The sequence below is a fragment of the Perca flavescens genome, chromosome 1 (genome assembly GCF_004354835.1).
Source record: "Perca flavescens isolate YP-PL-M2 chromosome 1, PFLA_1.0, whole genome shotgun sequence".
NCBI classification, from domain to species: Eukaryota; Metazoa; Chordata; class Actinopteri; order Perciformes; family Percidae; genus Perca; species Perca flavescens.
In genome coordinates, this window is record NC_041331.1 from 3188083 (window position 1) to 3205000 (window position 16918).

Below are 16918 nucleotides of genomic sequence, written 5' to 3' on the forward strand. Positions count from 1 at the left end.
AAAGAAAATGTATGTGTAGATCCTCAGTGAGTTGTCTGTTTTAATTTTGCATAGTAGAAGACATTTCATATACAGAATGTGTGCATTGTAAAATAATAGCTGGATATAATTTTACAATTAACATAAAACATAATTATCAGGACCAAAACTTTAAATTGAGTTGTTTTTAACTACATGTAGTCCAATTTAAAATAGAAATGCCCTATTCCTGTATATATTATTTGACTATATGACCTTCATTTCATCTCCACCAAAACCGTTGTTTGTGTTTAGATACTGTGATTTGCACGTTTCTTTAATTTTCCAAGATGAAATTGTATGTCACTCCCATGATTGTGTATAGTTGAGTTTTAGTGGATAGTGTTAATAAAAAAAGTTTGTTAAAATTGTGTGTGTGTGTGTGTGTGTGTGTGTGTGTGTGTGTGTGTGTGTGCGCGCGCACGCGCACCAGTGCAAAGTAAGCACATTGGAGGCTTGTTTTCCTGCCCAGTCATCCCTCCTTATCTGTGCCTGTGTTTCCTCCCTGGGGGGTCGACATTTGTTGTTCTCTTCACAAACATGCTGCTGTTCTATTGGCCTTCTCAGTGTCTCTGCTACTATGTCTGTCCACAGTTTCCATTCCCCAAGATCACGAAACTCAGTGCTGGAAGAAGCTGACTAAACTCACCGGAAAAGCATACATGACTTTTATCTACCCTACCAACCAATGCAGGCATGTCTGGTCAGAGTGTGATAAAGATGGCCTCAGACCAGAAAAGTAATTATGTAATTGTAGTGTAAAAGCATTGCATTGTACAGTGCTAATAGGTCACTAATGTGGTGTTTCAGTGTCTGCCTAGCCTAGTGGTTGTCACCGGGCACTTTCTCTGTTCCAAAGATTAAAAAGTTTGGGTATTTGTTCTATTGGGTTTGTGGGTAATATGTCAACTGCATCTTTGCTCTCTTTACATCAAGGACCACAATGGAAATAACTCTTTATTGTATCATCCTTATGTGATTTAATGTCCTACTTCTACGCTGGCTGAGACGGTTCAACAGAAATACAAAAGCCACAACACAAATGCAAAAGCCACAACGGAAGTGAGCGTGTTGTCGACAAACGGAGCCAGAGGAGTGTGTGTGTGTGTGTGTGTGTGTGTGTGTGTGTGTGTGTGTGTGTGTGTGTGTGTGTGTGTGCGCGCGCATCTATTTGTAGGGTAAGACTGAGGACATGCAACAAAACCATAGGCTGTAGGCCTACAAATGGTAATAGAGTCTGTGAACAAACCCTTTTACACGGCTTTAAAAACAGTGTAAATATTCAGTCCACAGTCTGAATTCTATTTATTGACTTATTTTATTTTCCATTAGTAAGCACGAAGCAAGGTCATGGTTAAAATTCTGGGTTTATTTCATTCAGACCAACCGTGTATGACTGTGGACAGAGACCGTGTATGTGTGACATATTAGGCCCTTAACACTGTAATAGCATATTGACGGTAACACAATTAGCATTCACTCTAAACATCTGTTTACCGTAACCATAACCACACACACACACACACTTGCCAAACCAACTGTATCGAGGGAATTTGCCGCTCGGAGCTGATCGCTAACCAGATAGATACGGTTAACAAGTTAAGAGCACCTAACAGTGGGATATAATATTTGTTTTAATTTAAGCAGCTTAACTAAACGTGACAAACTATAGACTTTAAACGTAGCACTCGCACATTAAAAGACGCTGGGCGCCATTTAGATATAGCCACTGTAGCTTCGTAGCCTAAATGGCAAATGGCTTTTTGTGTTATTGTATTACTGTGTTACCACTGACCTACATCACTAGACCACCACTTGCACTAACTGTAGCCTATATTGACTCTTCACTACATTTTAGCATTTATATAGACTGTCTATCCATTATTACCTTATCACTTTCGCATATCCATCGACTTACTTACACCTCACTTTGCGCCAGCTGTGTAATGCCTACTTAATCTGCACTTTATGTCGCCTTTTTGTATTCTGTATTCCTGTATTGTATTGAATGTCAAATTGTATGTTCTTTTCTTGGCCAGCAGGATGCTGTTGCAAATGAGAACATACCTGGGTAAATAACGATTAAATAAAAAAAATTAAAAACATACATACATTTGAAAATAAAAATATATTGAACAACATTGCTTATTTGTGACAATCACGTAGCGACCGTAGTCATAATTAGCCAGGAACCATGTTTCACTTCCTTCTCAAACGTACAAGAACTTTCCTCCTCTGGCTCCGTTTGTCGACAACACGCTCTTATCGCTTATGTATTTGTGTTGTGGCTTTTGTGTATATTTTGTAGCTTTTGTGTTTGTGTTGAACCATCTCGGCCACCGTATACTTCTCATAATGGGAAATAAGCTAAAAAAAAAAATAGAGCAACACATAAAATTGACATTTTTTCTATATTTCTATATATAAGTATTATATTACACTTTTGTTGCCAAGGGGGGAAAAGGGCTACCTTTCAGCATAACCCTGCACTTCACCCGTTATGCATTAAAACGTTTAACTAAATGGGTCCAGAACTTCTTGCAACCGTGCCAGAACATTGTTGTATTTGTGTTGTGCTCTGCAATACCCTATAGTTTGTCACGTGTGTGTGTGTGTGTGTGTGTGTGTGTGTGTGTGTGCATATCTCTTTTACTATACCTGACACTTCACTAACATGATAATGGCACATACTATGCAAGGTCCCACCCCCTCTGCCCCCATGCTCCTAGCAGGACTACTCTAATTACTCTGTTCTTCTGTCACTCTTGTCTGTTCTTCTCTAGCAGTGTCAGGCCTTGTCTCACGGGACTGGTTATGTTCAGTTGAAGACCTACTTTTTTAAACGGGCCTTTGGATGACTTCTCTGCACTTTATTTCAATGTATTCCCTTGTGATTTTAATAGTGGCCTACTTTGTTTTAATATGTATCATATTGTATGTTTTATGTAAAGCGTTGTGTTTTTTGTATCCATGAAAATCGCTTTATAAATACATTTTACTTAATTACTTAAAGGTCCCATGACCTGCTGCTTTTTGGATGCTTTTATATAGGCCTTAGTGGTCCCCTAATACTGTATCTGAAGTCTCTTTTATATAGACCTTAGTGGTCCCCTAATACTGTATCTGAAGTCTCTTTTATATAGACCTTAGTGGTCCCCTAATACTGTATCTGATGTCTCTTTTATATAGACCTTAGTGGTCCCCTAATACTGGATCTGAAGTCTCTTTTATATAGACCTTAGTGGTCCCCTAATACTGGATCTGAAGTCTCTTTTATATAGACCTTAGTGGTCCCCTAATACTGGATCTGAAGTCTCTTTTATATAGGCCTTGACCAACTGCCACTTTGCTCGTTTGAAAGCCATGATGTCTCTCTCTCATGGGTGGGCCAAATTCTCTGGGCGGGCAAAGCAAAGAAAGGGGAGGTAACCTTGCTCTTTATGACCTCATAAGGAGAAGATTCCAGATTGGTCCATCTGAGCTTTCATTTTCTCAAAGGCAGAGCAGGATACCCAGGGCTCGGTTTACACCTATCACCATTTCTAGCCACTGGGGGGACATAGGCAGGCTGGGGGAACTCATATTAATGTTAAAAAAACTCATAAAGTGAAATGTTCATGCCATGGGACCTTTACTGACTTACTTATGATAATATAGAGAATTCATGAGAGAAATATCACATCAGCCAATAAAAGCAATATGATAATAAATAAATAGCATCAGAATTCACTGTTCCCTTCCAGTGTGCCTTTAATTAACAGTGACACTGTATGATATTATTGTATTTAATATGAAAATATATCATGATTCTTATTGTAAGGTTTTCTTTATAATCCTTAGTCCATTTTAATGTATCCGTCAGTTGTGATGGGAATCTATTACACAAACACAAATGATATGTCTCAGATAATGACTTTTCAAACTATTGTATCGTTATTACAGTAGGTACAATCACACACACACACACACACACACACACACACACACACACACACACACACACACAAAAACAGTAAATCAGACTGACTGAATGTTCTGTATTTAAAATATTCCTAATATGTACAGTGGTGTCGTCTAATGTATTTCATGGTGTCGTCTAATGTCAGAATGGGACATTGTGGGGGCGGGGTGGGGGTGAGATATCATATTGGGGTGGGGGGAATTTTGAGCGTCAAAGACTTCATTTCCTGCATTCTGATACACTTTTATGAACCAATTTACCGTGGAAATACCAATTTATTAAGCCTATGCACAGATAACAAATACATTTTTTTTTTTTGGGCATTTTTAAGTGGGTATATGGAAATCCTGGAGCTTTCTTAGTGCTGCGTATCACGTAGACCAGTTTCTCAAATGGGGGTACGTGTACCCCTAGGGGTACTTGGAGGACTGTAGGGGGTATGTGAGATATTTAACAAAATAGTTATAAGGCTATTGTCCAGAACATTGTTCCTTTTAGGTAGAATTTTTATTTCTACCAAAACTGTGACATTTATGCCGCTTTTTTCTATGTCACTGTTTTGATACTATTTTGACCTATTCTTGCCTTACTTCATTCTTTCTACCATCTTTTTCCATGTTTTTGTCTTTTTTACAGTTTTTGTCTCTTTTTCTCATTAGCATTTTAAATGTTTTTTTTTTCAGGTCCAAATCTAATCTCTGACAGCGCTGTACTGTTCCACTTTTTTTTCTACCGAAAATGATTAGCGCTGGTCAGAGGGGGTACTTGGCTTAAAGAAAACGATTCAAAAGGGGTACTTTATTGAAAACAAGTTTGAGAACCACTGACGTAGACTACACCGGTGCATATGGAGCCGGTCTATGGTCTCTGCATACTGTACAGTCTGCGGTCATACCATGCTCCTATAGCAGCGTCACTCCCATGACGTCTGTTCTGAGAAGCAGCAGCAGCAGCAGCAGCAGCAGCAGCAGCCAGTTGTTTACGGTGCTGATGCATTTGCTAATGGACACTGGGTTGGCTGGCTGTCAACCCCGCTAGGCAGGAGGCGAAGGCAGCACAGGTAAGATTAAAACAAACAGGACTACTTTAATAGTTGAGTTTAAACGGAACAATGTCTGCGCATTCGCCGAAGCTAGAGCTACCTGAATTTAGATAACGTTACAGCAAAGGGGCGAAGACGTGCCCCGCCTGTTCGGAGCAGTCGCGGCAAGCTAACCGCAGACAGCCCGGATACCACCGGAGGTCAGCAGGGTCACATTCAAAATGAAAGCCCAATTTAGCGATGTAGAAATTCATAAAAAAATTTTTTTGTTGAGGTGAGTTGAAAGCAGACATGTTTCGACAGTATAGTAATCAAAGCCGTGACGTGCAATGGGTCAGTTGTAGTAACGTTATAATAACGTCAACGTTGAAGTCTTGAACCACATAGTGTAACAATGCAAGTAACGTTCTAACATTGTTGGAATTGGTGGGGGAACTGTACCTATTATTATTTAGAGCTCATAAGCCTGTTATAGGCTCCATATCGATCTAAGAACAGCAAATATTTGAAGTCATTGTTTTGCTATTGCACGACAGCTGTCCGAGACTGTTTGGTCTACAGAAATAAACTTGACATATTCAGTAAAACACTGTTAGAGAGAGAGAGAGAGAGAGAGAGAGAGAGAGAGAGAGAGAGATACTAAAGTTGCGACAGATTTATTTGTGGCTTTATTTTGAAAGTCATAATCGGAAGTCAGGTTTAGTCATTCAGTTTTAACGTCGTTAAACAAAGCATCGACACCGGCTATTTTAGGAAGAAAACGCCGGCCCAGGATGCTTTGTATCGTTGAACGATGTTACGATTTTTTTTTTTTTTTTATGATCATGTTTCTTATGATGTGGGTCTCCCAATATATAATATATCCCAAGTTCAACATGTAACATACATACTATATATAGCATATGGCATCCCTGCTCACAAAGCTGAACTTAAGTAGGCCTATATTTGTGCAACTATATGTCACAAGAATTCGTGTTTCCTTGTTTTGGCCGTTTTCACCTACTTAGCTTGGCTAACGTTATTACACATGTCAATAGCATCATTTTTGATGTTGCCATATTTAAAGTTCAACCTTGAAATGTAAACTTTCGTGCAGAAAATCTCTGTAACAGTATATCCAACTTGAAAAATGTCTCACTGGCAGTTGTGAATGTCTTGTGACATTTTTGTGTTTGGAAACAGAATGCCAAGGTTTGGAAATTTATATTAGTTTATCTCAGTCAAATAAATGAAATTACAAACTACTGTTACAACAAGATAATAATGTTTCACAGATTTCAAAGAAATGAAAAATAAAAAAGGAAAGGAAAGGGTTGCAGTCAGTGGTGTAGTCTACGTGATACGCAGGTATACGCAGTATAGTCACTAAGAAAGCTCCAGGATTTCCATATACCCACTTAAAAATGCCCAATGACACGCAACAACATACTTCACATTATATGTTTAATATATTTTGAATTGTCATCTGTGTTTTCCTTCGCATAGGCTAAATAAAGGTATTTCCACCGTAAATCGGGGCCTATAAGTGTATCAGAAGGAAGGAAATTAAGTCTTTGACGCTCAAAATGTCCCTGGGGGAGGACACTCAGACGCTCCACTTTGAAATGTCCTTTCTAATCCATATACTTATATAAGTTATACAGTATACCCGCTAAAATACATTAGACTACACCACTGGAAGCATTAGATGATTAGTTTACATTATCAGGAGCTCCGTGCCGTGTTTACCTGGCTAGAGCTCCTCCAGCACTGAGCCAGTCTCTGGTTACTTAGCAAACTCTACTACTCGCTAAGTCGTAAACAACGGCAATGGCATGCAGCCACGGCTGATAATCATCTCACTGTCTCAGACACACAAAAACATACTGCACATGCTCACATACACACTAGTGGAGAATAATGAAGCTACAAAATGATCAATGTAAGTAGGGCTGAAACTAATGTTTTATCGAATATCGGATAATGTGGCAATTATTTTCTCCAATAAGTCGATTTGAAAGTTTGTCACAATTTCCAAAAGCCAATATTTACATTGTACAAAACATTGTTTTGCATTACCAGACCTATCTCCACAGCACTGTGGGGTTGTTTGCATGTCTTTAAACCAATAACAATGGTGTTGTGCTGCCCTAAGCTCCAGACACAGTGGCCGTTGCTCTGCAAAAATGGCCTTGGGAAGGAACTTGTTTTGGTGGAACATTTGAACCCCGCAAAAGAAAACGCAACATACAATATTAAATTAAGTTAACTTTTCACACAATACAGTAACGTGAGCTATTTAAATTAACTGGTTACGTGGTTAAACATCATTTTATCTTACCAGTGTATCACAGTGTTTACTTCGTCCACAGCTCTCCCAGCATCTAACGAAGCAGCCCAAGCACACAATGTTCTCTCAACACTAGACAATTATTTACTCTGCAATGTACTCAGCTTCCCGTTTGTCTTTTAAGTCTTTTTTTGTACTTCAAGCCTTGAGGGTGGAGGTCCTGCATGGCACCAAATTCAGGAGTCATAAAAAACTAACTGTGTTGAATGACAATGCTTGCATGCTTGTTTTGACACGTTTTGGATGGAGTATCACAAGGTCTAGCCTAACTGTACACCTATGTTATGTCTTCTTCAGGATTGTAAGCCGCGTTGCAAATGCTTGACACATTTCACAGGCTCACACACACATATAAAAACTCACACCACCACCAACTATAGATCGTAGCTTGAATGAAGCCATGGGTCATGCTAGCTTTGACTTGCCGGTGGATACTTGGGTTTGTTGATCTGTGTGCGGGAAAGTGCCCCGTTGTTGAGCAATGAGATTGCAGTTAACAGCAGTGTGGTTGTTTGAGTCATTCATCGGTCTGTTATTGCCGACAGGTGGTGTGCTGGTGAGTTTGTGCATGTGGAACAGATGCTTAATGCTTGAACTGAAGCATGCGCCCCACATGTGCACGGACACAACACACAAGTACCAAGCCCATTGTGGAACCTGACACGGCCTTCAGTCCCATTTATAGTTATGCTGTTGTCCTGTAAATTGTAAATTCCAAGCCTACACTCACGCAGCACTACTGCTGCTCTAGTCTCACCTGCTCTTCCCTCATCTAGATCTCTTCTTCTCTCTAAGCCCTGTCTGGAGATAGCTCAGATCATTCTCAGAAATCATACCATCTTTAGGTCAATTTCACAATATTTGTCCCTTATAAGTTATGATGTTATTACCCAGCAAACATGAAACTTTATAATACCCATCGCTAATAAATGGTAAATTGATAGTTAATTAGACTTAAGTTATTTTATTGTTAACTAACAACATAATGATAATTAATAATGTGTACTTATTATTAGTTATGCTATAGTTTGTTATTTTAACAGTTTATTATTGCTCACATCGTCACATTTTATATATTATATTATACTGGGCCTAATTAATCTTACTTGATGCTTTATAAACCATTTATTAATCATTAACTAATTATTATAAGCATTAGTTGCAACTTTATTATAACCATCCAAATAATGTTTCTAGATGTTTACAAAACAATTATTAACCACTAATTATCTATCTAAGTTCATAATATTATTTTATATGACACCAAACTAATGATAAAATAACAAATTATAACATTACTAATAATTAGCAACATTATAAATCATTATTTTATTGTTTGTTAACAGTAAAAGAACTATTAACTAAAGTTTGATTAACTATCACTTCACCATTTATCAGTGATGGTTATTATAAAGTGTTACCGGGGTAGGGTAGGGGCTAGTGATGTCCAAATGTAGCTTTGTGAAGCATTTTCTTTATGTTTTGAGCCAAATAGATGGCTCTCTCTGTTCATAAAAAAAGTTGAAAGCACACTGAATTGTAGTGATGGCCAACTGGAGCTTCATGAAGCTTCGTGAACCATTTCCTTTATTTTCTGAGGCCACTAGATGGTGCTCTTGGTTTTAAGAGAAAGGCTCATGAGCGCCATCTAGTTGGGTCAACAAATACAACTGATGACAAATATTAAGTTAGTAAAAGGCAAAGTTTTTCTGATCTTTTCTATTTTTATTTTTAACTTTATTTTTGTGTGTTTCTAAGAATACAGATGGTGTCAAAGCATGGCATTACAAAAAGGTTTAATAGTTGCATGAAATGCATAATGTATTAAAAATGCTTGCTTTATGGCCTCTTCCTTTGTAGTTGTGTTTTGTCTTTTGTTGATGCCATATCATTCACAAGATTATTGTTGACTAGTTTTATTACAGTCAGGCATCACTTGCATTTTTCCCCAATATCTTTTGATAGGCAAATTGGACCAGCTCCCATGCTCTTTGACATGTTGAGCTTATTTCATTACTGTCATTTAGTTGATCTTGATGCATAAGAACTGGCCCCACTGAATCACCGTCAGCATCATAATCACCCAGTGTCATGGCATTATGTTATTACTTATTACTTCTGCAGTTAATGTTTTCACTCTCACTGCCCTTTCTGTTATCTGTTCATCCCAAACCTCTTCCCTGTTTCCCTGCCAACTCTGGCCTCAGGCGATGACCTTTCCTTTACCAGTGTTTGACACATTAGAGATGAAATACCAGCCACTAGACACTCCTGTGACTCACCATGTAGCATGAACTCCTCTGTTTGTCACCAACAATGACGTGATACATCTTAATCTGTTGGACAGGTTGTTCCAGAGGTTGCCAGACAGGGACAAGGGTCTATCGTGTCCGCAGCCCTCAGGTCCTCAGTTCCTGCTGTTAAAGGCTCTGAGACGACGACAGCATGGCCGACCATGAAGAATCCACGAAGATGAACGGCAGTGCTGGCCACTCCTCCAACCTTTCGGAGCCACCCAAAGAGAGCATGCAGCTAAAGAAGGAGATCTCGCTGCTCAATGGAGTCAGCCTGATCGTAGGAAACATGATCGGCTCTGGCATCTTCGTCTCCCCCAAGGGTGTGCTAATCTACAGCGCCTCGTACGGGCTGTCGCTTGTCATCTGGGCCATTGGCGGCCTGTTCTCTGTGGTGGGGGCCCTCTGCTACGCTGAGCTGGGCACCACCATCACCAAATCAGGAGCATCCTACGCATACATCCTGGAGTCATTTGGCGGCTTCATTGCATTCATTCGCCTGTGGACATCTTTGTTGATTATTGAGCCCACCAGCCAGGCGGTCATAGCCATTACGTTTGCAAACTACTTGGTGCAGCCGCTATTTCCAACATGTGAACCGCCATACGTAGCAAGCAGGCTCCTCGCTGCAGCGTGTATATGTAAGTACTTCTGAACTACTCTCTGTGCCACTGCTGTTTGCTGATGTCTGGCTCGCTGTTGCCTACAGGAGTAGACGCAGCACAAGAATACCTATGAAGCTTTCCTCTCTCCCCCAGGCTTACTGACATTAATCAACTCCACCTATGTCAAGTGGGGAACCCGCGTGCAGGACATATTCACCTATGCCAAGGTGGCAGCCCTTATCGTGATCATCATTACCGGCATCGTCAAGCTGAGCCAGGGTGAGTGGTGTCACTGCAGTACTAACCTTTTCATGTTGTTCCAGAGACAGTTTTAGAACCGAGACACCCCAACTCAGAGTCATTTCCTGTATTTGTGATATGTGGGTTTTCTCCACTGCCATGCATCTTCAGGACACTAGCAGCAGATCCTAAATCGTTCAGTAGACTCGCCATTCCCGACCTGTCACACGACATTGTGACGTCAGGGGAGCGCCGTAACTATTTTTACTCGTCGTGACACTAGTTGCAGTCTTTTCCTGAACAGACGTGTCGCAACTGAGGAAAGGCTACCGACTTTGCTATTTCTACAGACTAGAAGAAAAAGAAAAAGGTAAAGAACGGCAGAACTGGCAGCATCATTGACGTCAATGTTTCGATTTGATTGGATGACCTACTTGGTGGGATCAAGCCTTTCATTCACCATAAAAGAACTCATCTTAACCCAGTAAGGTTACAAGAGAGACTTGCAGTCACTCTGAGAGTCCTGGCATCCGTTGTCCTCAAACTCGTCCATGCTTCCTGTTTCCGCTTTGTCGTGCGGCGCTGAAAAAAATAGAGTGGTGCACAACCTCATTTTGACGTCACAGTGTCGCGCGACATGTCAGGAACAGCGACTGTAAAAGAGGCCTTAAAGTGCCCATGTTATGAAAAAATCACTTTTTTTATTTTGTGTCTCTGGTGCTTCGACACGCATACCAACTTTGAAAAAACCCATCCATGCTGTTCTGAGTGAGATACGGTTTCTGAATGTGTCCTGCCTTCAGTCTCCGGGTGAGCTGTTCAAAATCTGCACTGCTTTCTACATCACTAGCCGAAACGAGGGGCCTAGGGGGCTAACCGTTAGCATGTTAGCTCATTCTCAATGGCAAAACACTGCTACAACACACACAAATTCACCCTAATCTACAAAATAAATTGTATAGAACTACTTCCATGTCCCTATTCGGCAGGTATTCCACACAAAGTTGGAAGTGCGCCCTCGTTTAGAAGAAGTCTCCCGGCTAATCCTGCCTTATACAAACCGAAGTTGGAGAAACAGCTAGCTAGTTTATGTAATTTTACATAGCTACTGCGCACAGGGCCGGATTGGCCATCTGGCAATTCTGGCAATCTTTTTTAAATAAGGGCCGGTCAGATTTTGTTTTTAATATAGAAATAAATTGTCTTTACAGGCCGACAGTGCATAGGACGGGTTTTTATCGCTTGCACGATTTCACTATGGTTATAATAATAATAATCCATCCATCCTTCTTCGTCCGCTTATCCGGTGTCGTGTCGCGGGGGGAGCAGCTCCATTATTATTAATAATAATAATGAAGCATTTGGCCAGTCAGCAACGGCCAGCCTGGTAACGAGATGGGCCGACAGAACCATCCAGAGTTTACTCAAATTGGGACGTTCAGTCAAAGTCAAGCACATATCACCTTCAAACGGGATTTCCGTTTGCAGGGTTCAGGCTGTACCGGACCCTCCCGGTGATCATGCTGCTCTGGGGGACTGGCTGCGCAGCGAGAAGCCGCTGCTGACGGGCGCAGAGCTCCACCAGACCTCCGACTGCTGTCTGTCTGCGCGGCCATCTGACGGCATCAGTAGGATATTAAATTAAGACGGTTAAAAACGTCTCGTTGTACAGTTGGTTTTAACGCCTGATGCGAAGTGTAGGCCTATAGTAGTACACATGAAAACCCTGAACAAGCAGCGTCGTTCTGCTCCGTCTTTCTGCTGTGCCCCATTCACGTAGTGTTTAGTTTTACACTATGTTGGTTAAACTCTGCAATTAATCTGCGGTTCACATGTATGCATAAACTGTGGTGATCCATTACACTGTAGCTATATTCAACATCACTGATCATTTTTGATCAATAGAATGTAGAAAACATTACACTTCACAATGTTTTGTATCCATAACATGATTGTGTTATTGTACAATTTAGCAGTAAAAGCAGTAGCCTATGTAAGTCAATCCTATATTTTTCAACTTGGGAGCAAAACGTGCTCCTTGGGGAAAAACAGTGACCATAAAGCCATGTTCATGCTATTTTAAGCAACTGGACCTTGGGGTCAAGTGTTGTGTATCCGGCCCATGTCCCAGATGTGAAAGCCCTCTTACTGGACTACTGAATATCATAATATTCCATTATACTCTGTATTTTGAATTGTTACCTGCCACCAGAATTTTGTTATTTCCTTGCCATAAATATAGACGTTTTTACCATAAATTGGTGCCTTAAAATGTATCAGAATGCAGGAATTGAAGTCTTTTACCCTCAAAACTTTATGTGTTACCCCAAAGGCCAATTCTGAGAAAGGAAAAACCCTGAAGTATATCACAGCCATAAAAACATATTTAAATTGCAGAATTAGAGAGTTAAAACAGATGAAAAGATGGAGAACCAGACAGAGAGAAACACAGACAATCGAACAGACAGACAGTGACAACAAGGAACATCATACTGTAGAGAATGACAGTATACAAACGCCATAAACAGGCAGTGTAAATTTGTTATAAACGTGTGCTCTTTAAAAAGTAGTAAGCATTGTTTGCCAGTTACTCATATTAAATGTTTAAAAATCTGTTACATAAGGTACTGCTTATATTATTTCACCACCTGTACACAAATGTATTTAGTGAATGCACGTGTCCGTGGGTGGGGCTGCATGGGCGTGGTAATGTGGGCTGGTGTGGCTACAGTGCCAGGGCTGAATTTTTGTCCCAGTCCGCCACTGACTGCGTATGTGCGACTGACAACAAATGACTTTTTTCCAAAAAACTACACTATGACTTTTGAATGACTTTTTTCGTCATACTGCACTATGACTTTTTAGCTTTTTATCATACTATGACTTTTTTTTTTTGACATAGTATACTATGAATTTTTATTACTTTTTTGACATAGTATACTATTACTTTATATTACTTTTTTCGTCATACTATATTATATTATACTTTTTAATCACTTTTTCGACATACTATACTATGACTATTTTATCCCTTTTTTTCGACATACTATACTATGACATTTTTATGTTATACTATTAGTACAGCAGTTAGACGTTAGGTTGATGTGGCTCAGGAAGCAGAGCATTTTTTTCCTTTAACCACAAGGTTGACAGTTCAATCCCCACCTCCTCCTGTCTACATGATGACGTGTCCTTCAGCAAGACACTCAACACCTCTGAGAACGGTTAAAGCACCTATTATGAACGTATACAATATATCCCAATTTTGTCATGCCATGGCTTTTATATGCCTTTTTGGACATTCTATACATACTTTACTATGACTTTTTCAACATAACATACTATGAGTTTTTTATCACCTTTTTGACATGCCTATGACTTTTTTCGACATACTATACTATGACTTTTTACCACTTTTTTTCAACATACTATGACTGTTATAAACACATGTTATTTGGTGGGACGGTGGCTCAGTGGTACTCAGACTATGACTTTTGCATCACTTTTTTCGACATACTATGATTTACTTACAAAAACGTAAACTTTGTATCAGGTTAGATAGCTTAGGGTGATAAGAGCGTGATTGGAAGACAGAAGGAGGAGTGTTTAAACCTTATATTTTTCGGTAAGTTTTGAGGTCCAATTTAGTAAGTGAAAGAGACAAATATGCCAAAAACAACATAGGCTGTCAGGTTAGATAGCTTAGGGTGATAAGAGAAAGATTGGAAGACAGTTCAAGTCTTGTAGGCTGCAATTACTTTACAGGAATGAAGAGTTCATGTATACCGTTTGCTTAGAAGAGACAAATGCACTTTCCGACATACTATACAGTGACTTTTTATCACTTTATTGACATACTATACTATGACTTTTTTCGACATACTATACTATGACTTTATTATCACTTTATTGACATACTATACTATGACTTTTTCCCACTTTTTTTCAACATACTATACTATGACTTTTTTGACATACTATACTATGACTTTATTATCACTTTATTGACATACTATACTATGACTTTTTCCCACTTTTTTTCAACATACTATACTATGACTTTTTTCACTTTTTTTCAACATACTATAATATCACTTTTTTATCACTTTTTCGACATGCTATAATATGACTTTTTCCGACATATTAAAAACTATGACTTTTTTGACATACTATAATATGAATTTTTTGACATACTATACTATGACTTTATTATCACTTTATTGACATACTATACTATGACTTTTTCCCACTTTTTTTCAACATACTATACTATGACTTTTTTATCACTTTTTCGAATTCCTATACTATGACTTTTTCCGACATATTAAAAACTATGACTTTTTCGACATACTATAATATGACTTTTTTGGCATACTATAATATGACTTTATTATCACTTTATTGACATACTATACTATGACTTTTTCCCACTTTTTTTCAACATACTATACTATGACTTTTTTATCACTTTTTCGACATACTATATTATGACTTTTTTATCACTTTTTTAAACATACTATACTATAACTTTTTTATCACTTTTTCGACATGCTATACTATGACTTTTTTGACATACTATACTATGATTTTGTTTTCACTTTTTTCGATATACTATACTAGGGGTGTGCAAAAAAATTGATTCACATTCGTATCTCGATTCAAGCTCTACCGATTCAAAATCGATTCATAGAATTCCAAAAATGGATTCATCTTTTTTTTTTAAAGCACCAATTTATCCTCTTTGGACATACCATACTATGACCTTTTTTGACATACTATACTATTACTTGTTTCTGACTTTTCCGACATACTATACTAGGACTATTTTCAACATATGACATTTTTATACCTTCAAATGTTATACTATTAGTACAGTGGTTAAACATTGGGCTAATGTGGCTCAGGAAGCAGAACATGTTTTGATTTAAACACAAGGTTGACAGTTTAATCCCCACCTCCTTCTGTCTGCATGATATACTATACTATAACCTTTCTGACTTTTTCGACATACTATGACTTTTTTATGATTTTTTTTCAACATACAATATATACAAGACATTTTTATGTTATACTATTAGTACAGCAGTTAGGCATTGGGCTGATGTGGCTCAGGAAGCAGAGCTGAACATTTTGATATTTGAATGGTTTTTGTAGCTGAAAGTATGCAGAAGTAGTAGGCGACCGAAAACCATGCGGAAGAATTGGATAACAATACAATATAACTGTTCATCCATCCACATGACGTTCACTACACTTTGAAACGAGGCCACGGCCATTTAGGAGACAGGCAGTGTAAAGCATGCCATACGAAATGCATTTTCTTTAGCTACATAGTATATTTGATTGTTCTTCTATGTGGCAGCACAGTGGCTCAGTGGTTGGTACTGCTGAAAACTGGGTTTGATCCCCCGGTCGGGCAGGGCCTTTCTGTGTGGAGCTTGCATGTCGTCCACGTGGGTTTCCTCCCACCATAAAAGACATGAAAAAACATGCATGTTAGGTACCTCCTGCAATTGCCTTTAACCTTTATGTTGTCCTCGGGTCAAATTTGACCCATTTTCAAAAACTTTCCACATCAGAAATTTGGGTTTTCTTTACAAAAAAAGAAAAGTGTCCAAAAAAAAATAACGTGGATGGTTCCATACAACGCTCTTCACAAGTAAATGAAATGATCATTTCACTACTTTCATTGAATTTGGGTGTTTTATTCAATTTTATAGCATTTGGAGAAAAACAGATAAAAGAACGTTGAAAAAAACCACAAAAACGTCATGAAAAGTGACAAAGGTGTCAAATAAGATGACCAAAACGTTTTTGACCCAGAAAAACTAAAAGTTGCACTGTCGACGGGAAGACAAAATGAGGGTTAAGGCAGGTAGCAGCATTACAACTTTGGAGTTGTTACCCAGATGCCAGACTATGGCGGCCCCATGCTCCTAATTAGTTAGGATGGGTTTAATGCAGATAATACATTCCTTGTACTGTATGTGTAAATGCAATTAAAAGGAATGTGATATGCCATGACTGTTAAAGGTGCCAGAGGCTCAAACAATTCATGTGATAATCAAGGACATGGATAGCAGCAAGTAAGATTCATACAACACAGAAATACCACTTTACTAGTCTTAAATGAAATATTGACTGACTAGGCATATTCTCTGTGAGCTCTTTTTTGTGGCAACTTTTCTTTGAACTGTCATGGCTGAAAGTGATTTTTATAGAAAGTCTGAAATTTTTTCAACCATAGACAGCGAAATGATAAGGACTGATTGACAACAGCTGTGAATTGCCACAAATGCACAGTATTATGATCATTTTGTGCAAATGTCCCTCCTTTTTCTCTCCTAGGTTACACAAACAACTTTGAATCGTCCTTTCAGGGATCGTCCGCAGACCCCGGTGACATTGCGCTGGCGCTCTACTCTGCCC

General features: G+C 38.9%; 1 protein-coding gene across 1 annotated transcript in view; it reads left to right on the forward strand.

Annotated features, from left to right (window-relative positions):
- The first annotated feature begins 4915 nt into the window (after nucleotides 1–4915).
- The window catches only part of slc7a6 (solute carrier family 7 member 6), a 17481-nt gene continuing 5478 nt past the window's right edge, over nucleotides 4916–16918 (forward strand). Inside the window, exons 1-4 of the mRNA XM_028576041.1 lie at nucleotides 4916–5039; nucleotides 9698–10285; nucleotides 10403–10528; nucleotides 16838–16918. The exon at nucleotides 16838–16918 is cut by the window's right edge and continues 64 nt beyond it. Of these exons, the coding sequence (XP_028431842.1) occupies nucleotides 9796–10285; nucleotides 10403–10528; nucleotides 16838–16918 (697 nt within the window). The 5' untranslated portion in view covers nucleotides 4916–5039; nucleotides 9698–9795. The remainder of the gene's footprint in view (nucleotides 5040–9697; nucleotides 10286–10402; nucleotides 10529–16837) is intronic.